The sequence below is a fragment of the Opisthorchis viverrini genome (genome assembly GCF_000715545.1).
Source record: "Opisthorchis viverrini unplaced genomic scaffold opera_v5_224, whole genome shotgun sequence".
Taxonomy (NCBI): Eukaryota; Metazoa; Platyhelminthes; class Trematoda; order Opisthorchiida; family Opisthorchiidae; genus Opisthorchis; species Opisthorchis viverrini.
In genome coordinates this window covers 105006-132431 of record NW_008751878.1, presented here as the reverse complement: position 1 = coordinate 132431, position 27426 = coordinate 105006, and the positions used below count along the sequence as shown (strand labels likewise).

The 27426-nt window shown below is 41.8% G+C and overlaps 2 protein-coding genes across 2 annotated transcripts in view; one reads left to right on the top strand and one right to left on the bottom strand.

Annotated features, from left to right (window-relative positions):
- T265_14584 (hypothetical protein) overlaps window positions 1–2857 on the bottom strand; it is a gene marked incomplete at both ends in the record, with an annotated part of 9465 nt that extends 6608 nt beyond the window's left edge. Inside the window, 2 exon segments of the mRNA XM_009174315.1 lie at window positions 14–136; window positions 2708–2857. Of these exon segments, the coding sequence (XP_009172579.1) occupies window positions 14–136; window positions 2708–2857 (273 nt within the window).
- A 16219-nt stretch (window positions 2858–19076) lies between these two features.
- The window catches only part of T265_08484 (hypothetical protein), a gene marked incomplete at both ends in the record, with an annotated part of 31322 nt that continues 22972 nt past the window's right edge, over window positions 19077–27426 (top strand). The window contains one exon of the mRNA XM_009174298.1: window positions 19077–19285. Coding sequence (XP_009172562.1) covers window positions 19173–19285 — 113 coding nt within the window. The remainder of the gene's footprint in view (window positions 19286–27426) is intronic.

Genomic DNA, 27426 nt, shown 5'->3' with positions numbered 1-27426 from the left:
GCGAAGGAGGCACGAGGGCTGGGATACTGCCAGGTTGCCCAAGCCTAGACAGGGGAAGTCGAGAGGCAGCGGGTGGGTTCGAACCACGGACCTTCCGGTTAGTCAATTCGCGCTGTAACCACTTGGGCCACCTCGCCTCAAGTAGCACGTTCCAGACAAATTACGTAACCACTTGGGCCACCTCGCCTCAAGTAGCACGTTCCACTCCGACAAATTACATTTGATTACATTTGCGTAGAAATACTATTCAACGTCTGACCACCATCGCACTTACATTGACAGAAATACCACTGTAGGAAAACTTTTTAAATGTCATTTTTCCAATAAAACTTCGTAATGAAAACAGGAAGAGAAGAAAAGTGATCTCGTTCAGTTTGCCGCTTGGGCACGTGAATTTTCAATGCTTCTGTTCATGCCTACAAACGATCTAACCTGGTATGGTACTCTTGAGAGAACAAAAACAAAACAGAACCGGCTTTGTTTCAGGGGGGTTGCTAAACGGTGACCATCCAGTCGGTCCCAAACACTTCCCATTGATTGAGAACCGGCTCTGTTTTAGAAGTAAAGATCAGTATTTATGTTGACAAAACCGTGGAACTAAACACTACATGCGTCATCAAGTCATAAAACAACCTGTGGAATTCAAAATACTTTTCTGTGTTAATTGTGGTTGAAATTAGAACGTGAAGGAATGGGACGAATGGAATGTTGATCCGTGAGTTGACCTTTTGAAAAGAAGCGGCGCAATGGATATCCAGACGGATCAGAATCCACACCGTTTGGTTACACACTGGAGTTGATTTGTCGAAACGTTTAGTGTCCAACGCGTCATGTATTGGATGAACCAGAATTCTGATTCTGTAAAAATAACAGCTGGGATCAAGGGCACTGATTGCATGGTGAGGGGTTTAGACATGGGTGTTGGACGGATATTGGGCTAGGAATGGAAACGGGGCAAAGAAGTCGTAATACAGCGAGTAGGTACGTTTTTCAGGACTTAGCAGCTGCTCGTAGTGTTCCAATAGAGAGGTTACCCTCCTGATACTCCGGATGCTCGATCGTCGAAGCCGCGCGAATTAGTTCGCACACAGAAAGGATTGAGTCTTGTTAACCAGCCGGTGCGGAGTATGAATGGCCATAAGTTATTATTTATTTTGTATACAAATTACATGGTAGAGAATCGATGGTGACTGCACTCTTGGCTACCCACTGATCATACTTAGCTAGCCAGTTGCTATAACTTGTTCAGATTTCATTGCCAGATTGGATGAGAGTTAACCACATCTCTGGTGTTCCGAATTCTTTAGGAACTCTGGGTTCCTTCATCAGTTTATCTAGCGGTACAAATGAATGCCTTAAGCATGAGGCAACCATTTCCCAATGTTCATATGCAGGTTGGATTTCATCCCAAACTGTGTTTACAGCATCAGCTTTTAGGGCTTTCAATTGTCCATTCGATTACTGTCAGAAAATGGTTATTAGACTGGTTAAAGCATGAACAATGGGTCAGGCACCTAATGATTCGATTTCCTTTGTTGTAAACAGGTAAGAATTATGTGGTTCTCTGAAGATACCATTAAGTAGTTCTCATTTCTCTGTTCTTGTGAAGACTACATGCACATCTGTTTAATTGTCACTCCGATATATGTGCAAAAAATAAATGAGAAATCACCCAAAATTGTCATCTTTCTGAGATTTTATGTGATTTAGCACAATCGGAAATGGATAGCGTAGAGATTCAAAAAAGCCATGATCGTTTTTGTAAGGTAATGGCAGAGGGAATGTCCCGAAAGGCCTAAGAACTTTTAGACAACATGGTTCGGTACTGGAAATCACCGTGAACAGCAATGAATTTCAGTATGTTTTAGTGTGTATATCGATTAGAATGAACAGATAAATTCGAAGTGCATCCATCAAGCTAGGGAAAACAAGAACAGTCGGATGGACAGTGGAATAATTCGTTTTGACAGTTGTAGGCTAGATTCTGGACTTTTAGTAATGTAACGAAAAGTGGGATAGAGGAAATGAAAAAAGGCCAACCTCACTGCCCTTGCCGACCAAAACGTCGCGAAACCTGTGTGAAAATAGTTCGAGGAAACTTAAGTAGCGTCAAGCACTCCAAGGTAAAGTGTGACCCAAGAATGCTCCTTATTAGCCACCAGTCCCCTTTTAGGTTGCTCCATGAAACCTTTACAAGATTTCAGATAACCTTTCCATTCGCCTTCTCGTTTCGTGAGATTTTCGGTGTTTCAGAGGCCGCGTAAGGTCACTTGTCAAAAGTAGAACCTTTCCGAAAATGCGTGACATCAAGCAAGTTACGAGGTGAAGTTCACGCAGTGCACTATTTTCTTGTTATCCTTTTTGGAAAGAAACAGGTTAGGAGAAACCTTCACATTTCAAAGTAAAAGTATGCCTATTGACTTGTCGTGCACACAGCTAAGGTGTGGAGTGGTAGGTAAATCTCGTTAACCATATGAGTAATACCTTATGTTATTTCGCATTTCAGTTGTCGCTTGCCTAATCAATCGAATGGGTCGTCATCGAACCACGATAGGAGTAGATGGAGCCTTTTTCCGCTTCAGCTCTATGTTTCCTGCTATTCTGGTGGAAACTGTAACTAGATTAATTCCGTATTCTTATACTGTGAGTTTCGTTGCACACAAAACATGTTTGAATCTATTCCCTTTTTGTGGGTTCCACTGAGTACCAGACGATATTTTACACAATACCATTGCTGTCCATGGGCACTGATATTTAGTTCGACTGGACAGGGATGTAAGTCAGAATGTGGCCGTCCAATTCTCCTGAATCGCGCTTTCCGTAGGAGAACCAATATTCCAAGTTTTTTCTCGATCATTTATTGCGTTTGCCGTCTAAACTGTCTTATGAGTAGGACGTAGAAAGAAAGAAGTTGTTCACCCTCTCGGTGTCCAAGTGCCATACGAGCCGGAGGTTGCATGAGGGCTGGGATACTGCTAGGCTGCCCGAGCCTAGACAGGGGAGGTCGAAAGGCAGAGGTCGGGTTCGAACCACGGACCTTCCGGTTAGTCAATTCGCGCTCTAACCACTCGGGCCACCTCGCCTCAATTAGTACGTACCACTCCGAAAAATTGCATTTGATTACATTTGCGTAGAATTACTATTCAACGTCTGACCACAATCGCACTTACGCTGACAGGAATATCACTGTAGGAAAACTGTTTTTAAATGTCATTTTTCCAATAAAACTTCGTAATGAAAACAGGAAGAGAAGAAAAGTGATCTCGTTCAGTTTGCCGCTTGGGCACGTGAATTTTCAATGCTTCTGTTCATGCCTAAACTATTCCATTTTCCAGGTATTTTTACTTACTTACCTAATAAACTTATTGGATTTGTGGTCGAATTTGATTTTTTGTTCACAAAAAGTCTGAAATTATGCAGAAAATAATGCTATGTGCTATTCAGACGAATCCAATTCAAACTAAACGCGAAAGCCGGCGCATCCTTCATACTCAACACAGCTAAGGTGTGGAGTGGTAGGTAAATCTCGTTAACCATATGAGTAATACCTTATGTTATTTCGCATTTCAGTTGTCGCTTGCCTAATCAATCGAATGGGTCGTCATCGAACCACGATAGGAGTAGATGGAGCCTTTTTCCGCTTCAGCTCTATGTTTCCTGCTATTCTGGTGGAAACTGTAACTAGATTAATTCCGTATTCTTATACTGTGAGTTTCGTTGCACACAAAACATGTTTGAATCTATTCCCTTTTTGTGGGTTCCACTGAGTACCAGACGATATTTTACACAATACCATTGCTGTCCATGGGCACTGATATTTAGTTCGACTGGACAGGGATGTAAGTCAGAATGTGGCCGTCCAATTCTCCTGAATCGCGCTTTCCGTAGGAGAACCAATATTCCAAGTTTTTTCTCGATCATTTATTGCGTTTGCCGTCTAAACTGTCTTATGAGTAGGACGTAGAAAGAAAGAAGTTGTTCACCCTCTCGGTGTCCAAGTGCCATACGAGCCGGAGGTTGCATGAGGGCTGGGATACTGCTAGGCTGCCCGAGCCTAGACAGGGGAGGTCGAAAGGCAGAGGTCGGGTTCGAACCACGGACCTTCCGGTTAGTCAATTCGCGCTGTAACCACTTGGGCCACCTCGCCTCAAGTAGCACGTTCCACTCCGACAAATTACATTTGATTACATTTGCGTAGAAATACTATTCAACGTCTGACCACCATCGCACTTACATTGACAGAAATACCACTGTAGGAAAACTTTTTAAATGTCATTTTTCCAATAAAACTTCGTATTGAAAACAGGAAGAGAAGAAAAGTGATCTCGTTCAGTTTGCCGCTTGGGCACGTGAATTTTCAATGCTTCTGTTCATGCCTAAACTATTCCATTTTCCAGGTATTTTTACTTACTTACCTAATAAACTTATTGGATTTGTGGTCGAATTTGATTTTTTGTTCACAAAAAGTCTGAAATTATGCAGAAAATAATGCTATGTGCTATTCAGACGAATCCAATTCAAACTAAACGCGAAAGCCGGCGCATCCTTCATACTCAAACCTTACTGAACCGTATACGTAGTTTTCATAATGTCATGCACAAATGTTCGCCCTTACTTCCCCCATGCATTCACGGTTCTTCTGTCAATTGACGGTATCAAAAAACTCATGTCGGCTGAGTTCATTTATTGTGACAAACCCAACATCCCTTTCCAGGAAGTTGCTCTTCTTATACGTGAAACGGACAGTCTGATAGTTCAAATTTATTGGTGGAATACAGGGTGTTTTGCTCAGATGCATCAGTTTTCCTGCCTGTTGCTCACAGAGAACTGGATGATTTGACGCTAATTGCCCGGATGTGAAACTGGATCAGGAGTTTTCCGTCTTACCGAACAACATGATGTTCATACACTGCAGAAAAGTAATATTCACTGGCATGCTTCTCCTTTGAAGTGAATTTCTTTCTTCCTGAACATACTTTATCAAGTGCGATCTCGGCTATGCATATTGTTCATACCACCCCTTATTTTATCATTAAACATTATATTCTCCCATTTATGGTTCCAAATAGTAGGGTAGTATCCCAGGGGACTGTTCCCTTTTCTATGCTCCTTCCGGGAAGAAATTTGCTGGGTTTGCTTGGTACTACAGTTTCACAGTTAACGGGATCGTTCTAAATTTAAAATAGCTGTTTTTTGGTGATCTATGGTTTTCATCAAATTCCAATTAGCATCGTCGGTTTCCCAAAACAAACTCTCAGCTGTAACACCTTGCTGTGTCAAGCTGCCATGCCACCCGAAAGAAGCACGAGGGCTGGGATACTGTCAGGTTGCTCAAGCCAGGACAGGATAAGTCGAGAGTCAGAGGTCGGGTTCGGACCATGGACCTTCCGGTCAGTAAATTCGCGCTCTAAACACTTGAGCCATCTTGCCCCGGCTTCCCAAAGGATGATATCTCGAATATTCTACTTGGATTTCATTTGTACTTTGTGGAATTTTGTGCACCATATCACAAACAAAATTTTTTGCGGTTAGTCAGACCAACTGTACGGGATTTGAGAGCAAAACCAACCGTGCTCCACAGTGTCCTGAGGGCCTATCCTAGAATGCATGCCACGTCGGTTTCATACAGACTCATTAACATCTTCAAGTGATAATTTGCTCAAACTATAATACAATGCAAAAAAATATAAGCCCACCAGACTTTTTAAGTAAGTGGTTTATTTTTTGAACACCAACGGTTGAGTCACATAAAGACCGTGTGAAGATCGGTGGCGATATGAAAAGTACGTCGGTATTTTTACGAAATAAGTAAAGATGAAAATCGAAGAACATTAGCGTGAAATAATCATTGGGTAGTCGACACTCCTTAGATTATGACGGGTGCCAACTTTCTTTGAATTACTGTAGAAAATGTTTGCTTAATGTAGCCTAAACTTCTGAGTGAAAATCACGTCACGGAACCTTTATAGCCTATTTTCTCCCCAGAGGACTACTGATGTGCCCATTAGATAATTTGTTTTATCTCCTTGTTCTTTCAGTTCAAGCTGAAGCTGATTGACGATGGGTCGGGCAAAGGAGCTGCCGCCATCATCAATGCAACCAAGGCCGTCGTTCTTCCAGCGCCACGTTTCACAGTATTCAGATTCTAAGGCGCCCTGTTTGAGGAATATTACTTTGTCTTTGTGAAAAATGGTGCACAGCTGAACAAGAAAAATACACGTTCCATAGTGATATTGTATTTTTAACAGCCAATGACGTACCACTCATTCTTCTTCGACAATCTCATCATCACTTAGAGCACTAAACCAGCAATGCTAGGAAGCTTCTCCGTTGTACGACCATGAAGAAATAAAACCGTATCAAATAGTGCAAGGCGAAAGGAAGAATAGAGACCGCGATAGGGGTCAGGAACAATGCGTCCGCAACTTTAAAAAGCATTGAAGCGAACACGTCCAAACGTTAAGTTGGACTGAGGCGCTATCAGCAGGATAAACCCGGGAGCCTCCGGGGACCTCACCCAACGTAAGCTTAACTAGAAAGTTTGTAGCCGCTGTCATTTCATGATTAACGGTTTGAAATGGGAAACGAGGGTTTGTTTGGGATTCGACAGTTGGGCCTACGTAGTACGCTTCTTAGCTACTTTAGCACGGTGGGTTTTATTTGCTTCCCCGAAGATTTTGACTGGTCATGAGCAGCATGCTTACACCTCATTTCGTCGTGTAATTCACTATTTCACACTTCACTTGTTTCCGAAGGTGAATATACACCAAATGACAACTAAAACGCATAATTTTATTAACTTGAAAAAAACGCACTCTTGACAAACGAATAAGCCCCAGTTTAAGTTGGCGTAAGCCAAATAGCTGCTGGGAACTTCATTACTTCAACAGTTTAACCAGGGTACGGAGCTCTGTACTTCAAATCAGTCAAGCACTTCTGAAAGACGCCTTTCCTGTGCTGATATAATCAGGTGAAATTATTAGTTCTACCACTGCGAGCGATAACCTTACCTGACAGTTGCTTTATAAAGGGAAAACAAAGGGCGCCACTGGAGATTTAATCATAATGTCTACTGAGATAGTACGGACAAGATTATCGATGCCGGTGCTGACATCCTAGGAGAAAAACGGTTCCTTTGTTGATTGTAGACTCTGGTAAGGTAGAGTATCTAATTCTGGGTACGAATGGTAATGGTACGAGTCCGTGACATCCCGAGCATTTCGGCCAGATGGAATTGCCTGGAGCACTCACTCAGCTTGCTTCAATACTTACCTTTGTAAGGTTATTTTTTATCCATAGCATGATTACTTGTCACGGTCCAAACTGGGCTTGAAACAAGATGAATGGGTTTTTGAAGGCAACTGCACATGCTACCTCTGAAAGGAAGAAGACCTTCGCTGCGGAGTTACTTATTAGAAAATGCCAACTGACCGGTTACAGACCACTGGACAGGGATGCAATCCTCTAATTTGCATCTTATTCATAAAAACTGGACATCCATCTCCTGAACGCGTCTGCTTGAACTTTCCTGGAGATTCATTGACTTCAATCTTCCTCGCTCAAATCCAAGCAAATGTTACAAGGCGAATCCACAAATTCCGCAAGGGATCTCCCTTTTCAAAAGACGCAAAGCGAAATTCCACGAACAACACATAATACTCGCGTGCCTCTCCATCAGTAGTATCACCGCAGTATCACCTCTACGAAATCCTGGAATCCTATTTAGGGATCTAAGCGGTTCTGCGCTAAATGACTCCATTCATGAGATAGCGACCACTAGTGCCATTAACAAATCAAGCCACAAATGACCGAGCCTTCTGTTAGCGTGAAGAAGGCAGATTTTGTCCAAAACCGAATTCTATACCAAACGAGTTGATGTAAGGAAGAAAATGTTGGTGGCTTAGGTAGCTTAGATGGTCGTTAATTTGTTCGCTGAGCTGGACAATTTGATTGCAAGTGTTTCATTCCCAATAACGTACTGAAAATGTCACCTCGATTGGTGATGAAAACGTTCGCAATCAAATTGCCCAGGTCAGCGAAAAGGCCAACCATCAAGTTGATCTAAATTGTGAGTTGCTAACCTACCCAAAAGGTGAAGATGCTCATCGCTGACGTAGAACAAGTGAAAAACGTTGCCGATGTGGTGTTTCTTCATGTACTGAATTACAGCATGTGAAACTGCTTCGCTGACATCGAAGCTTTATGGCACAAGAGAATATCCGCCGAAGTTAAGAGACACTAGGTTGATATATCGTACTATGGTCATTCTATACGTAAAGTGGAGGATTTCGTTAAGTGCATAGACGGAATTTAGAAAATGGTGAGATTAATTCGTAACGTTAATGTAGCAGTCGCTAATTTCTACAACCTCGAAAATACGCGTATTCAGTAGCACACGCTACGGCACTGAGGGTAACGGATGTCACACGGAGGCTGAGAGAAAAGATGGGTGCACGTTGAACCATCGCTCAACGTTTTCCTCAGCTTGTGAAATGCACACATTATGTGAGTTCTTTCGTGTATCAAGACCTACCTGAACTAAGGCGTCAGAGTCTGCATAGAATTCTAGAGGGAACTAGGTCGCTCCAAACCGCAGACGAGGGCGGCTTTTTGGTGCGGGGATTTTCGAACCAACCAAAGACCACCAGTCCCATAAGAACTTGACAGTTTCCAATACAAAATTTTAAAAGTGCCTGGAGTTTTGGCACAGGATTCCCGATTTTTGTGAAGTAGCATCCAAACAATCGACTAAATTTTGTTGAGTGACAATGTCGTTGCTTCTTGGGTAAGACGACAAATCATCACTATGAAAGGATTCTCTAGAGCAGAAAGAAACCTTGCCAAGTTCAAAGCCTGTTGTTTTACTACCTGCCGCTTTGGTTCATTATAGAACATTCCATTAAACGATCATCAGGGATTTCTAAAGGATGGTTTCAGCGTTAGACGACTACTTTATAGTTATCACTCCAACATGCCCAGTCCTGTTTCTGTCTTACTGGGATTATTCTGGTGAAATCATATCAAACAGGGAATAATTTTCGCGAATATACACTCATTTGAAAACTAATTTAGTTTTTCGGTAGGCTCACCTGACTGAAACTCGTTTTTGATCTTCCCAGGCAACTGAATGTGCTGCACCAGGCCGCCTCATGTGTCAGACGCTACGATATTTGAAATATCGCGATGCACGTATATCTTTGTAATTTACTACTCATAAGGTTGCTGAAAACCCGTTGAGAGCCCACAACCGGTCTCGCCCTTTTTGTAGCTCATCAGGTAGGCGCAGTCCCCAGTTTCCGTCAACCTTATGTTCTACTTGAAACCAAATTGCACGAAATTCGCGAATATACACTCATTTGCAAACTAATTTGGTTCTTTCGAGAGACCCACCTGGAACCCAGCTGAATCCCTCGTTTGTGATGTTCTCAGGCAATGTTCTCAGGGAATAATTTTACTCTCAGAAGCCCATCACTAGGCCTCAAATTTGATCACTTGGGATCTTTTGAAACAGACATGAAGAATCAAACACCGTAGGAGATTTAAACCGGCGGCTTGAAAGACGATCCATTATGGGTATTGAGTATATAGGCTCGCCACACACCCTTCAAGGCCATGTAAAAGAGAATGACAAGAATACTAGACACATAAAGCAAGTAACTTTCCACAAATGGGTTTGATTTGCAGTGCAGCGAATAGAGAAAGAATGCTTGTCGTTTTGTCACAACAGTTCGCTTTTCGCCCAAGAGTATAGACAAATCACAAGCACATTTAATCCACCGGATGTAAACTGTTGTTGAAAACAATAGACGGGTGTAGAACGTGGTATTTAGAGGGCAAGGATTAGTAACTTTTTCCTTGCGCAGATCCTCAGGCTTGACATTTGTTGAGATTTTAAAAGAAATTTTCTGCTAAAATTGGCCAAATGGCACGCGATGTATGGTTTGTTCAACTAGGTACAGTGAATGTCACGGAATTTATAATTATGGACTAGGTGGTTTATGGCAATCTTGAGCTGCGGATCGACTTTTGAACGTTATTTCCGTTCTGGTGCACTTTAGCGCAAGTTTCGCGTACTAAGTGGATCAGAATGTCTAAACAATAATCACTGTATACTAGTTTACTAATAGCTGAGTTCTGAATCCCTTGACTGCACGCTCGTAAAGCGCACTTGATCCTTTTGTCAATTGAAAACTAAAGCGTACCACATTTCTTGGCCATAGCCCATTAATTTCTCCTCTAATAGGATTGCCGATAGTTGTTTTGATTTTTTTTTCAACAACGCACCAAACGAACATTATTAGTTCGACAGGTAACTTGGTGGTGAGTGAAATAAGAGAAAAAACGGATGTCAAATTTTTAGTCGTTGAACTATTTAGATTACTGTCATTGAGGAGATCTTGAAGATTCAACCGGGGCTTCCTCCCGCAGTTGAATTATTTTGTACTGATAAGCCTTCTTTGGAATCATCTTCGGTGCATATTTAACGAATTTCTGGGGGAGGAATATCTCGGGAAAAAACGGATGAATGAATGTGCACTACGACAATCTACGTGTCGGCCATCTTCACACCATTATCAGCTGTTCACTATCTCAGTACCCACTGGCGACCCTCCTCTAGATAATGATCTTAAAAGACTGGATCTTAGGGAATCTAAGAATTATCATGATGAGATAACTCTGGTGGGCATAAAGCCATCAAAACTCACCAGGAAATAGTTAGTGATAGCCCTTCTTCCGAAAAGCATCGTGCCATCTGATTCACTTCCAGTTTGATTGCATCATTGAGATTCCTGTTTAGGAAAACTGTGAGGGATTAGCACAGCAATGCCAAAAACACACTGTAGGTGGTGTACAATTAATCGATCCGTAAACAGTACCTTTCGGAATGCAATTGGCCTGGTAAACACGGTACTGCTGTTTTTTCACCGATCACAGACAGTATATCTCAGTATATCATCATCGACAGCATGTCATCAGTGTTCAGCACCGATCCTCCAATACCGTACAAACGTGATTTATTTGAAAGCCTTATTGCAAAGAAAAAAATAAAGGTGGATGGGGGAGGGACTTGGTGCTAGCTTAACACAATCATTCCGAAGTGCCTACACCTCCAGACATTCACTCAGGCAATCTGGACAGAAACTGACAACAAGAACGCCACTGATATCGGTTGGCAGCCATATCTTGTAGTGTCTCCAACCAGGCACAGTGAGGATCACGCGGTCCCCATCCTGAAAGGCGAGTAGCACCGACAGCACCCAAGCGTTTCGTGATCTCTTTCATATTCCTCTGCCAAGTCAAGGGTTGGTTGGGTATGGAATACAGCACTCTTTTCGGCAAACGATGGTTCGGCATACGTAACACATGTCCTAACCACCACATATTATGATGCTGGACACATTCTTCAATGGAAGTACGCGTTGCATAAGCAAAAACGCGTTTTCTAACTGCCTCATTATGGATGCGCCGACACCAACCCACACGAGCTATGTTTCTGAGACAACGATTGTCGGGCACCTGAAGACGTCTCAGTTCCGCTGCTCGAATAGGCCACGTCTCACAGCCAAAAATCAGTTCAGCATGGTTGGAATATTGGTAGATCGGGTGCATTGAATTGTCGGGCACCTGAAGACGTCTCAGTTCCGCTACTCAAATAGGCCACGTCTCACATCCAAAAGCCAGTTCAGCATGGTTGGAATATTGGTGGATCGGGTGCATTAATTGGTAATTGGTCAGGTGGCTGTTGATCTGTTCGGTGAGCTTGGCAATTGGTTTGCAAACATTTTGTCATCATTCGGGGAGACATCACCAGTCCTTCTCTTCGTACTTGCTTCTATATAGTTTTTAAAGAGCAGCTGTAACCTGGTTGGTAATTGATAATCATCGCACTTGGATTCTGGTTAGTCCGAACATAATATGTGTTGCGTTGTGGTTTGTATTTCTCGACTTCTACGACCACACTAGTGTTGAAACTGTCGTCTATTGTTCTCTCTTCCAGTTGGTCCGTTTCGTGATCTGTCGTGGTCGACATCTTTGTTGTTTGATTGATCGCTGGTATATCTCATATTTTTAGTGGTCTGCTGATTGCTCCATATTACTATTAATAATCATAATAATAGGTTTATTTCCAACTTGTAGGGAACATGCCAATAGAGGCATGATCATGTATGTGGTTGGTTGAGTTGCAGGTATTCTCTCAGTGAGGATCCCGTTATTTTTGGTCCTGCTGATAGTCGGATTCGACGAATCTTGATAATTTGTCGCTTCAACCTAAATGTCTTTTCGTTTTAGTTCTGTTGGATCCTTCTTCGAACCCTTGTTCAGCTCAGGGCTTTAAGATTCTGCATTTCTTTTGTCCTTGGAGGTTAATAGACATAATCGATCTTATTGCGTCTATTTATTGCTCCATCAGTGGATTAGTACGCCTCTATGAACTCACTTACTTTGTTCTTGCCTGGTCCAGTATGCTGATGTTCCGATCGAATTCGTGTCCTTCCCTGTCTTCATTTGCAGAGAGTAGTGGGAGTTGGTCGTGTCTCTCGGTGCCGAGCTTGTGTTCGTTGACCCTGGTTGTCCCACGTAATGACTTTCACAATTCCTGCATTAAATATGTAGATTATATCTTCTTCTCCGTTGCACTGAGCGTACCCTATGGTTTTGATAGTGCTCTTCGCAGCATATCAGTCATTTTGTGGACAAAGTTCATGGCATGATGTCGTAGTATCCTGGCGGTCATCTCCGAAATATCTTTGATATATGCTAGTGCAATTGTTTTGCTTGTGCTTCCGGTTGTCCAGTTGGCCGAATTTCATTTACTCAGAGATTCCGAGACGAAATTCCTTGGATAACCGTTCCATTGACATTTTGTATGGGAGTTTCTCTTCTTTTGCCTCGAATTCTACTCTGTTGCAGTGTGTTTCAGTTCGCTTGAATAATATCCGAATGCAGATTTGTTCGTGACGGTTGGATGGCTGCTGCGGTAGTTCGGAATTTGGTCCATATGCGTAACATTTCTGTAGACTTCCGCCTGCATGGGTCCATTCGGCAACGTTGTGATGAGGACATCTAGAACCGCCATCGTGTTGTTGTTTCCCCCCTCCATCGTGGATTTCATGTCACCGGAGACACTGGTTATCAGTTGGATTGCTCGCAGTAGCTAGCTGTTTTGATGATGAAGAATGTATCATCTACATAACGAATCCACAGTTTTGGGTGGATATCTGGTAATGTGATCCTCTCCAGGTTTTGTATTGTAATCTTGGCGATGAAACTGGAGAATCCATTGGCTCTCCTTTCAGTTTCTGAGGCGAGCAGTAACTTGAATCAGAAATGGGGTTTTTTATTGATAATTTGTGAGTGGTTTTTGTGGATTGGTTAAAACATCATTCAACAAAAATCTTCTGGTAACAGTAGATTGGTTTTGTTTACCCACATCTAATTTAAAATCAACTAAGAAGGTAACAAGCAAGCCATTCCAAGGGGCATGGTTTGATGGAAAAGAACAATTTATCAAAATACATTAGTTATTGACGTCAAATGCAAGTCGAGCAACGTGATGCAGGCATCGGAAAAAGTTTAGATATTTTTCGACTCAAGACGACCGTCGTTTGTGTATCAGCAATCGTGGGGGTGCCTCTATATAACGTTGACTCCAATAACGGTTTTGGTAACGCAGGTTTGACCTTCATATCAGAGTGATTTTAACAAGTTTTTCTCACTTTCCATGAGCAGGGTGTAAGCAATTCACTTCATTGGCTAATTTTATGATTCAACCCGTAAAATGATAAATCAGAGTAAAAATGTTAACATCGAAGAAATTCAATTCGATGATTACTGAGATGCAGGGTGAGGTTGTACCTCAACAATATTTCGTTCGACATGCTGTGGTGGGTTCTAACCCAACACGAGCTTCATCTTGATGACCGGTTTACAATGGCCAATTCAATGTTGGAAGTGGCACTTTTCCTGTGGTATCGAAAACTACATCAATTCCATCATCATCGAAAGCACTGCCTTTTCAACTAGGTCCTACTTGTGTGCGCAGTGTCGACGCGCGTAAAAACACAAGCATTATGGGAGCCGGGAGAAGTTGGGTGACCGTTATAATGGAGTAAAGGTAGATCACTACAACAACCTACAAAGTGTCCCCAAACACACACACAATCCATTAGGCATGAGTTTGGAAGCCACATTTTCTCGTTTGTGAAATTGCACTCCATTAAAACAGATTTTGCGGTAAGACGAATGCTTTTGTTCATTGTGTAAAAGACCATCAAGCAGTTCCATTACTTGGCAATGTGTTAGGCGCTAGTGACTTTCCCGAACATGTACTTTAAGGTAAATTTGTCCAGGCGAACATTTGCAGTAGTGTGTTAGAAAACGTTTCAAAAATGTTTACCTCAGGTCCATACGTTTCGTTGTGCTGAAGCAATCAAGGACTGACAAATGAGCACATTTGAAACATTCACATGCATTATAACGCAATACTTCTCAGAAGTTTTTTGAATAATTCAAACATAATAAAGCCAAATATTTCCGAGATGATTCTGAGGTAAACTTTTCTCTGCACACATATAACCAATTCACGAAAAAGGGTTTGAACCTCACCTTGTCGCTGATTAGGTAAGCTAATAAGCGCTGCATTTGGATGACACATTGTTGTTTCCAAAACCATAACTGTAAAGTGCGCCAGGCAACAACCACTTATGTGGCATTTAAAAAAGGTATTTCTAGTTGACTTCACTTGCTTATTCGATCAGACCGTGTCAGACCAATAAAATCCTGATAATATTTATCTGTAGCAACCATTAAGCCAAGCGATGGGGTGTTCTCATCTAGATGTCCCGGCATGGCGAGCGAACCAGCATTGCTTTTGACCAGATGATGTCATACTCAATACAACCGATAGACGTTTTCACCCTTGCTGAAATTCCTGAGGCAAACCAAGCTCTCCAGTCTCCATAAAGCACAAATCATACTTCAATACCGAATAGTAATTACTTCACCACAGATATTCATCCGAACATTAACTTCCCGATGACCGCAGACCCAGCTGTATTTCACCTGTATTTTTTCGAATTTTTATATTCTTCAGATGGGTGTTCTAAAATAGGACCATCACATGTTTTTCTTGATTTTCGGTTCAACCAAGTTAATCAAGGTGACATCACAATGTCACATTGTCTTTGCGCCACCCCTGATGCTCAATGGAGTCTCTTTATCAAGGCAGAGCACTCTAGTCACAACTGCATAAAATAATTTCCATGATCGAATTGGGATTTCGAACTCGCGAACCAAAAGTTTGGACAACAAAAAATTGAAGGGCGCTACATTCAGGAGACACACGATCCTATTAGGCTGTAGTTTATGAAAAAAATGGAGGCGTAACTTAGGTACACTTACAGTAAGTGGTCTTTCTAAATCTTGGTGCTGTTGCCCACTAACACCTGGAAAGTTCGTCTGAGATCCCTCGTAGATCCCTCGTACAGTTTGTCGTCATCTTGATACGACTTGTTTGCTTCTGAGGCGAGCCTTGTCAAACTTCACTTACTGTCTGACAGACACATCAAGTAAAGTTCAAAATACGACCCAACATCAGTTGGAATTCAGCTACAAGATTACGGCTACCATCCGTCTTCAGTGCCATTGGAAATAAAACCTACGTGTTTAGAAAATGCTGGTGAAATTTCTGGACTGTCTTATCACTGACATGTATATAAATTCTTCATTCACGCAATGATTTTTCTTCTAAAAATGCCCAGCCACGTAACCCTTGATCTTTTCGAGCCTTTGTCTCACTCGTTTGGTATCCAGGGAAATGTAAGTGCATATATTGCACTGCAGTTACTGCAGTTACAAGCTCGAGCCAAGTAAAGTCGTCAGTGAATGAATAATTATTAAATGAATAAACAAATAAATAAATAAAAAGGCAAATTCGAACAAATTCGTGAATTTTAAACTTATCCGTCAACAGATAGTAAAATAAACAGTATATACACATATATATAAAGAAATCGATGCAAAGGGAAGTAAAATTCCAGACATGCTCATAAATCGTAAATTAAATCGTAAGGCCACGTTTCGGTCAGAGGTGTACAGTTAGAAATGTCCAATAGCTAATTTTCGAAAAAACTAAAATCGCATTGCTGATAAATCTTCCGTTTCCTCACAGAAGGAACTGAATAAACGAAAATGCTGTTTGTTGTACTTGGTTCTATTTATATTGCATACGGTTACTGCGAACAGCTTTTGAAAACATACGATAAAATCCTTCACTCCTGTTGGTGTGATATTTTAGATATTTCCTGTCATTTTACTGCTTTATTTGCATAGGAGTGATGATAATGTGAAACGCAACGATAGACAATAACAACACGGTTAACGAACGTTGCAACAGCTCACGTTCCGACCTCATTACATTCAGTCCTTGACGCAACTGCGATATGTTCCAGAGTATGCTTGATGATAGTATAGGATGATATAGTATAGGATATAGTATAGGATGATAGTTTGTATGTACTCTTGCAGTCAGTTTCGCTCGGAAATTCCGTGCCAACGTGATGTGGCAATGTGTGAGTGAAGATATCAGTCTTCTGATGGGACAATCTACATTTGAATGCTTCCCTTTCGCTGTACTGTCACCGCTTCGAGACTAAGCTGACCATTCGAGAAACATGAATGTTTCGCTCCTCTGAATCTGGTAGCTTTTTGAAACGGTAACATACTCTGATTAAAGCTCTGTCTTCTTCGTGCAGATGTCTTACCATGGAGATTTAACTCCCTGATATGAATAGTGTATCAAACAAAAAAAGTATTATAAAGATCCCGTCCCGTAAGTGAAGCCAATCTATACTGAAAAGCCGAGAAGTACTGTATAGCTGTTTCACCCTTACTGGGAATCATCAGCACCGCGCATCTCACGGAACTCCGAAGAGTCTCGAACCCGCTACCTCTCGGTCAGTAGTTTGGACACTTAGCCGTTCGGCCACGAGCGGCTGTCAGCAGTGTGAGTAGCTCTCAGGATATAGCGCAGCTCTTCTTTCAACCACGGGTTCCACATCACGCGGTCACACGTGTTGACTGGCTCCTCGGGCAGCGACTTCTCAGATGAAAGTATGTAAGATTTTTCAAACAAGGTTCCTTGCATTTGATATGACCTCCTAAAAAGATCTAGAGGTTTGTAAAGTACTGTAAACGTGCACTAAGCAGTGAGAAACCCAAAAAATTGAAGCTCATGGTGTAATAAAATAGTTGGCAACTACTTCGAGGTACTCATGTCAATTTTTGCGATTTATCGAGGAGGGGTCGGTTTAAGAATTTTAGCCACTGAATAAAGGGAAACATTTTCGCTTTGACGTGGACTTAAGTTTTTGATTGGGTGAACTTTAGTGATCAGGATTTGAAAGCCTATTGCATGGCTTTTTTCGTGGGAATGTTGCCTAGAATAGCCACAAATACGGAGATCTAGGTTACTGTGATTAGACCCACAGATTTCACTTTGTCTTCAAGTCACTAATGTTTTTGTTGGCACGCTTCAATTCTCACGCCTGGACAAGTCATTAACTCTGTGCTGCAGAAATGTATGTAGGCGTGTCTAACGCTCATCTGGTGCCCTGGGAAAAGTGCTAATTGTGTTCGCCGGGTCTTCTTGGTGGACACATCTTGGAGATCGAAATTTTTCTGTACTTTTTTGTTAGTTTTAATGTCATTTTCAATGTCACCTTTGCACACGAACTTGCTTAAGTTCGAAATCAACTTCACCAGGGCTAGAAGAGCCGAATAAATTAGCGTCAGTGGCTTTGCCGAAGCTCGTGGGTTTGTAAAACCTAAAGTGATTATTTATTGCTGTTGCAAAACTACAATAAGTATCGCCAACTGATGTGAGGATTCTTGCGCACGTCAGTGAACGGAGTCCGAATCCCGACAGAGTTGAGCATGACCATGAACTGAGTAGAATTCAAGTACAATGTTGTGCTTGTACCAGCCAAAGTACTCGTTAAAAGAGGATATAATTGTTCAAAGGTTAATGAGATAAGCAGAAATTTGAAGGCTATTCCACAATTTCTCACAGGCGAACATCAATTCTTCATTTAAGCTACTTACTCCAGGGATTACCTCATGAAATCGAATAATCACATATGCTGTCATGAGAAACAAATTTTATGTAATACTGGTGGTTACTTAAGTTAGACTGTCTTATTTTGCTGCTTCCCAAAGTGCGACTTGTGCGTGTACGCCTTTGGTGTACCACTCGAAGTAACTTATATTTTCTCAACAATAATACAAATATTAACAGCACTTTGGTCGTTTCGCATGACAACCAACGAACAAGTGGCTATAAAGGAAGAAAACTACTGAGAAGGCGGAAGGCCGCTAAAATCAACGAATCAAGTGAAAAAAAAATCAGACTACTAAGCAAGAAGGAAACGGCCCAATCACAACAGAAGCACGGAAATGTCGAATTGAACGCAACCAATGAACCAATTAGATGGAACGGGGTGAGTCCAACTCAGATGCAATGGTGGCCAATCAAAATACGCTGAGATGGCCTCGAGACCAACTGATCACTTCAGAGCTACCAGATGCTGTTTAGAAACTATATAAGCATAGGCAGAGGAGGAGGAATTCACCCACTCAACTCCGCACTGACAATGTCATTTCGATGGGCGATGAAACGTTTGATATCCAACTTCCAAGCTCGAAGAACGGACCGACAAGATCATACGGTGCACCCGAGCTCCCTATATTCCAAAACATTACCATAAAAATAAGCTTTTTGATAAAGTATTAGTTATTCAGTGCCGAATTACATTTAAGTATTTTGCAAACAGGTGAGAATTTGGGTTACAATAACACCGAATAAATCTGAGTAATGACCCTTCAGTACAGAAACAATCTTCCACTGCAATCAGATGCCCTAAAACCAGGGGCACGTCACGGTACTTTTGCACATTACGGTAGCTTTTGGTTGGTCGATCACAGTGAGACCAATCACATAGCAGCACACTTGTTCAACAGGCTTTGACCTGATTAAAGCTTCGTTTCAATGGGAAAAGTCGATCGACCGAGCTAGGATAAAATAATCCATTACAACTTCCGATTTGGACTTCACTGATAATCACGATTACGCCACATCTGACCCGATTCAATCTCACAAACATATTGTACCTTCAATGACAAATCAGCAAACACAATTCGAAACACTATTTGGCGCTGTGCTGATATTTGTGTTTCTATCAGTTATTTGTCTATCAGTTACTTGTTCGTTCGGTGTGGACAGTAATAAGTGAGTTGATGCTGAATTCTACCGATTTTAACTTTTGTACTGTCAAGCGAAATTAGCTGACTTTAGTTTCGAATTTGAGAAAATGGTTATGCCGTGCTGCAGGTCGAAATAGGCGATCTGTGTCAAATATCAGACCGAATAGCTCCTCATGCGTCAGGGCCACAAAGGGTGTTGTTTTATTCCATAGTGTGCGATTTACAGAGGTAGGATAAGAGGATAAAAAAGGCGAACCCAATAGATGGAGTTAAAATGACCCGAATAGGAGTTAATATCGTTTCCACTAGAAACTCTTATCTTTAGGCCATTGAAATCTGCGATAACAAAAGAAAAGGGATACAACTGGTGGTGAAAACTTCCAACTTCTTCCAGAAGAAGGCAGACGCGCAGAGATCTATTTGACAGAGATGCAGAAATATTAAAAGAACACGAAGAATTAGAACGGTGGTCATAAATTGTAGTGAACAATTGTCATCAAGTAATTACGAAATTAAGCATAATTTGTGGTGATCAAAATGAAATTCATATCTTTTGGTAAAGTGCTGCATGAGAGCAGGCCAAAGGATCCTTTGTTGTCTGCGGTCCAAAATTGAAAGCAATAATTTGTGATGAATATATCCTAAAATTGAGAAAAAACCGTGCGCTTTAGTTACAGATGCGCAAGCAATTAGGAATCTGCTCTTTTGGTGCAGCTGCAATATTTGTTCCAATATTACTGGACTGTTTGTTGAAAATGTTGGAACTTGGAAAAATGAAGGAGAAAGAACGAACTGGGAAGTTCACGTTGGATTGACAAACTTTATCCAGATAGAACACGGTTGAAAAAGGGCAACTTTTGAAGCTTTTGTTCAAAACCATTTTCTGGTTTGGTCGAGGTTCTTGTTTACATCGCTGACTGGCTGTATGTGATTCCCAAGTTTTAGAATGATATGTGTATAACAGATAGTGGTTGGTCGTGGCGAGAACAGGAAATCACACAATAGCGGGAATATTGTACAAAACGTCTGTTATGTAACAAAACTGGGGTTCGGGAAAGAACAGCTCCTTGAAACTATGCCATGCTAATAATCCCTGTCAGGCAAGGAGCACCTTCGGTTTCATTCCAATCAATCAAATTCCCACAAAGTTTGAACTTTAACAGATATCCAAGGGGGTATGCCAAAGTTCGGACGTTTACATGGCAGTTATGTCGAACTAACTTGATCAAGTGTCTTGTAACTTTCCGTTGCAGGAGACCACACACGTAAAACATAGGCCATAAGTCCCCCGATTCTATCAGGTATTGTGCTGTAAATCACGCAGCAACTGTATAATGCGTATAAATGGTAGCATCTTTGCGATAATCCTTTCGGTTTGAACACTATCCAGGCCAGTGAATAGGTAGGTTATGGTACGATACGAAAATAGACACTGAAAGAAACAGCTTTGGCAGGAGTTCGTTTTGCTGCGTATTTTCGGGAAATTTCGGGAAAATTTATCATCAAAACCGAAAAGTTTTGAGGCACTAGGAAACAAAAAAGACTGGTTTGCTTCGGAATGCTGCAATTAGGAATCTGCTCTTTTGGTGCAGCTGCAATATTTGTTCCAATATTACTGGACTGTTTGTTGAAAATGTTGGAACTTGGAAAAATGAAGGAGAAAGAACGAACTGGGAAGTTCACGTTGGATTGACAAACTTTATCCAGATAGAACACGGTTGAAAAAGGGCAACTTTTGAAGCTTTTGTTCAAAACCATTTTCTGGTTTGGTCGAGGTTCTTGTTTACATCGCTGACTGGCTGTATGTGATTCCCAAGTTTTAGAATGATATGTGTATAACAGATAGTGGTTGGTCGTGGCGAGAACAGGAAATCACACAATAGCGGGAATATTGTACAAAACGTCTGTTATGTAACAAAACTGGGGTTCGGGAAAGAACAGCTCCTTGAAACTATGCCATGCTAATAATCCCTGTCAGGCAAGGAGCACCTTCGGTTTCATTCCAATCAATCAAATTCCCACAAAATTTGAACTTTAACAGATACCCAAGGGGGTATGCCAAAGTTCGGACGTTTACATGGCAGTTACGCATGTCGAACTTGATCAAGTGTCTTGTAACTTTCCGTTGCAGGAGGCCACACACGTAAAACATAGGCCATAAGTCCCCCGATTCTATCAGGTATTGTGCTGTAAATCACGCAGCAACTGTATAATGCGTATAAATGGTAGCATCTTTGCGATAATCCTTTCGGTTTGAACACTATCCAGGCCAGTGAATAGGTAGGTTATGGTACGATACGAAAATAGACACTGAAAGAAACAGCTTTGGCAGGAGTTCGTTTTGCTGCGTATTTTCGGGAAATTTCGGGAAAATTTATCATCAAAACCGAAAAGTTTGGAGGCACTGGGAAACAAAAAAGACTGGTTTGCTTCGGAATGCTGGGTAGTTTGGGTCTTTGGTGAAAACAAAAAAAGATTTTGAAAAGCTGAATATACTGATCGATGGAAACAAGATTTCCCTCTTAAAATCAGTATGGATAAAATTCGAGGATCGAAAACAAGGGAGGGCGAAGCATTTCAAAATGTGCAACTGACTGCCATAGGCAGGTTTCGGCAGAGATGACTTCCGTTGTATGCACGGACTCTTGATTTGCAGTTCTAAGTACACATTTGTCTTTCATTCTGTCGATGACAGAAGTTATCGGCACGGATGGAGCCACCAGATGGGGTTACTACTGATGGAAAGCAGTATGACATGACCAAACCAATTAGGAAATACAGAACGAGCAGATGCATATGGAAGAAGGTGATTTCATTCGATTTTGGGCGAAAGTCATTCGAAGCTCATCATCGAATCAGATGCACCCTTCCACACGCTTCATCGGGAAACAAATCACCAACGCACGTTGGTCGCATCTGAATTTTCAGGCTGGTATTCTAACACGGAGATTTGAAATCGTCCCTTTTTCCTACATGATTTTCCACAACCACTGCGCACATTTTGATTTTTTCGCTTTAAATTTGCTTTAACAAACATCTGTATGTATTAATTCCAACTGCAATTCTTTTATGATATATTTTTCCCTCGGTGTTTTTCAGAGTGGCGGGTCTATTTCCGTGAAGACGTTGCACGAAGGAGACTATTTCGGGGGTCAGTTCACCACTCTTTTTTTAGGCATTTGCTGTTTACTCAATTAGCATTCTAGTATGTCCGATAGTTAAACGGCAAGGTAGACTAGCCCGAATCGATACCATCGAAAACGGGGGCATCCGTTCTTACCAGTGCATGGTTCGCGGCAAGATCTCGGTTTTGTGTAAGTCTCATCTTTCCAGTTTCCTCACAGCAGAACATAAGGTTGATGGAACCTCGGGGACTTCACCTATCTGATGAGCCCATCCCGAGAACAGAAGAAGAAAAAATAACCGGCGGCTTTAAGTAGAAGAAAGCTAACCAGAGGTACCGCAGACATGTTGACGAGGGATTAAGGAAATTCACAAAAAACGGTGTCACAACATGAGCTATCGCACGTTACAGACACATAACTGAATCTCCGAACATGATTGAAACTGCCCCACAACCTGCTGGCTCTCGATTTATGACTTCTTCATAACAGAGGGCTGGTTTTCGTCTAATCATTCCGATAACCTTTGGCCAGAATACATTTTTCTATCTATGAATTAGAGTTTTGGGTGAATGACTTGGGCGTGATAAATTTTGCTGTCATGACATGCCTTTCAGAAATCACTCGTACGTTCTGTCTTATGGGAACATAAGTCCATATTGTCAAATTATTAGACCGCAGGTGGAACCTCTCACTGACAAGGTATGAGAATAACATGAGTATATAAATCCAGTTTTGATCAAATGCCCACAGTTGGGTTTTGCCATATAGTTCAAACACACACGTGGACTTTTGCCACATCAGTAGCAACTGTAATGAGGTCACGTAAACAAATTCATTGATAAGGCAGCCATCTATTTGGCAACGAACTGCTTGCCTACTTACAAAGATTCCGACTGATTTGATCAAGTTGGTGGGAGGATGGGCGGTGAATAGCAACAGGGTGAGAAATTCAACGGAGCCAATACTGGGTATGACGCACCGTTAGAGATTGGAAGGAAACGGGCAATTAGGTTGACGGTCGTGATAGATGAGTGCCACTGACGACGTGAATAGAACATATCTACCGACATCTCCGCGTTCCTAAACGGAAGGAGCAAAAATGGTGAGTTATCAAGGTTTTTATTCATGTGGCACCCGATCGCTGTGGGATATTTTCTATAAAGTGTACAGCTAAAAAATGTCGCCCCACTGTGCCGGTATGAGAATTACTTTGCTTCTGGATACTGGGTCACCATCGGACTTCTCGATGATTAGTAGACATCAACCAACTGTCCTAAAGTGGACTTTGACATGGTACTGATGAAAGGAAGAAGGCCTTCGCTGCGGAGTTAGCGAGAAACACTAACTGAACAGTTACAGACTATTGGACAGGGAAGCAAAACTCTCATATGCATCAAGTCTATAGAAACTGTGTATCCGTCTTCTGCTCGAACGCGTTTTCTCCTGGACACTTATTGACTATCATACAAACGTAAACGAATGCTACGAAGCGATTGCACAAATTCCGTAACAAATCTCACTTACAGTAGACGTGAGGCTTGCTTAAGGGAAACAACATACTACTCGCATGCTTCATCAGTAGCATCCACCGTTACACTGGTAACAAAGCCGCGGTCACCAACTTCAGTGCGAGCCGATTTTAGCATCGTGGCTGACCTCTGTTATTCTCTACTTTCAAAGTATTCTTAACCTTAGTAAACCGACTCACTTGTTTCTAGGTATATAGTTATGCAAGGGATCAACACCACTTACAGAATGACAGTCATTCCAAATAAAACGCAAAACTCAGGGTATCCGATTCTTCCTCGTGATTGTTTCTGGATGGTTTATTTCTTAAGGCACGAAAATTACTGACCAGAAGATTCGTGGATCGAACCCAACCAGGCAGCCCGACCGGTCGTGCCTAGTTTCGCCAGACTGCAAGACCTCAGCCGTCGCCGTTTCCTCGGGTGTTGCAGCGCCAAATGAGTGTTCCGGATGGATGATATTTTCATAGCTTTCCACTGATGCTACTCTTCGTTGACCCGGGTAATTAATCTCCTAAACTATTGCATGAGGTGTAACCCTATCAATGTATGCTGGACGACCTCAATTCTCAGATGTGAACAAGCGAAGAACATCGCAGTTTTAAAACGTGTCTGAACATGGTTCGGTGGACATATTGGATAAATCTTGCATCCCCAGTTGAGGAGGTATCGACAGTGCGCAGTTGACTGGGTGCTTCCCCCGTTATTATATCTTGTGAAGATATCCTGTCATGTGATTTGCTAGCTGGTACATACCTTTCTTATAGTATTATTAACCCGATCGTGATTTGCGCTCCGCTGTATCCCGTCATCCTTCTCAGTTTTCGCAAATGATGTGGGAGTATTCCTTTCTAATCCATAAACGCAGTGATTTCCAAACTTTCTAAATCACCATCCCATTTCTTGCTCCGTGAATCTCAAAAGATGGCTAAACTCATCGTCTGTATGATCCGATATCGATTTACACCTAAACACTTGTCTACAGACACAGCAACACAAACGGGTAAACTTAATTTAGTGGAACGGTACATTCATTTGCACACCAGTTTGGGTTTTTGGGCGTCGCATTTGAATCCCAGCTGAATCTCTAGCTTACGATGTTTATGATATATTTATGTACAAACATCGTAAAAGACAGGTTCCTCTGGGATCCAGGTCAGTCGCCAATGAAAGCCAAATTATTACGCGAATGTGGTTGTTGAATTTCGTACATATAGTTTTCAAGAGGAACATAAGGTTGACGAAAGATCGGGTCCGCGCCCACCTTATTGGCCCTAATAGGAACACGAAGACCGATCGTATGCTGTCGAAAATTCTTCACCGACCTCAGGAGTAGAGCTCTAAACGGTATTCTATTCCAGCTGAAAAGATAGTGTTCTGTCTCTCAGCGTGATATTTTCATTCTCAGCAATCTGAAGACCCTAAACTTTATTTCCAGTCGTCTTCTTAACTAGGTTTTTCTTGCAAATATTTTAGGCAAAACGAGACTGGTTGCCTTCTGGGGGTATTGCTCTTCCTTTGCGACTCGCGTATGAAGTACTCAGTAAAACGTTTTCAAAACCTGACTTATTGCTATAAAATGGCCCTCAGGTGAATCCAGTTCCAATCAGAGAGCAGCAACATATTTCTAGTAGAGTAACAAAACAAGTATTAAAACTGCACCACTCATAAGGTTGATGAACATTGGTCAATAGTCCACGACCGGTTTAGCCTTCTTTGGACTAATCATGTAGGCGCAGTCCCTGAGTTTCAGTCAACCTTATGTTCTACTCGAAACCAAATGGTACGAAATTAGCGAAATACACTCATTTGCAAACACATTTGGTTTCACGAGTGGCTCACCTGGAACCCAGGGTTGAAAACGGTTTCACCAACGTGTGGTTTTAAGATGAACGGAAGGAACTGTATGATAAGACTTTTTTGCGATGATATGGAATATCTTATGCATATTTCTATTGGTCATCTGCATCCAAAATGTCTCTGGTGTCACAACAATGTTCCGTATATTCTGAATAAAAAACCAGGCTGATTGTGTAATTACATGGGTACTGGTGGAACTCACCTGAAACATCAATCTTTTGTTCAGTCGAATTATAGACGTAATGAGTGATAAACTTTTAAGAAAAATTCCTTTGGAAATACCAGAATTCCGGTTGTAAGTGAGGATTTAATGGTGAGTTTCTGATTATTAGATAAGATTTTCGCACTAAGAACCGATTGGCGAGTTCCCAAAAGAAATTAGCTTTCTAAAAAAANAGCGCACAAATTACTGACCAGGAAGTTCGTGGTTCGAACCCAACTCGGGCAGCCCGACCCATCATACTTAGTTTCGGCAAACTACAGGACCTCAGCCATCGCCCTTTCCTCGGGTGGTGCAACGCCAAATGAGTGTTCCGGACGGATGAGTTTTCTATAGCTTGCCACTTATGCGACTCTTCGTTGACACCGGTAATTAATCTCCTAAACTATTGCATGAGGCGCAACCCTATTAGTACAACTCAGTCAGTGTATGCTGGACGACTTCAGTTCTCATATGTGAACAAGTGAAGAACATCGCATTTTTAAAACGTGTCTGAACATGGTTCGGTGGACATATTGCATAAATACTGCATCCCCAGTTGAGGAGACATCGTCCGTGCGCAGTTGACTTGGTGCTTCCTCCGTGCCTAGCTGCATTTATATGGCTTTTGAAGAGCATCTGATATCCTGTCATGTGATTGGCTAATTTGTAAATGCCTTTCTTTTAGTATTATTGGCCTGATCGTGATTTGCGCTGCGTTGTGGTCCGTCATCCTCCTTAATTTGCACAATCAATTTGGAAGTATTCCTCTCTCATCCATGGATGCACTGATTCATTTCTATATACCACCTCAGTTTTGCTCCATGAATCTTGAAAAATGGCTTAACTCATCGTCTGTGTGATTCGATACCGATTTACACCTAAACTTTCGTCTACAGCCGCAGCAACACAAACATGTAAACTTAATTTAATTAAACGGATAAATTCATTTGCATACCAGTTCGATTTTTTTCGGGCGGCTCACTTGAATCCCTGCTGAATCTCTAGCTAACGATGTCTATAATGTTCTTATGCACAAAGATCATAAAAGACAGGTTCCTCTGGGATCCAGGTCGGTCACCAATGAAAGCCAAATTGGTATGCGAATGAGTGTGGTTGTTGAATTTCGTGCATATGGGTTTCAAAAGGAACATAAGGTTGACGAAAAATCGGGTCAGAGCCCACCTCATATGCTCTAATAGGAACACGGAGACCGGTCGTATCCTGTCGAAGAATCTTCAGCAACCTCATGAGTGGCGTGCTGCTTCAATTGATTTATTGAGCTCTAAACAGTCTTATAGCACGGCTGACCAGATAAACTCTTGACTTTCCGCGCGATAATTTCATTCCCAGCAATCTAAATACCCTAAACTTTACTTCCAGTCATCTTCTGACCTAGGATTTTCTTGCAATTGTTTTAGGCTAAACGAGACTGGATGACTCCTGGGGAGATTGC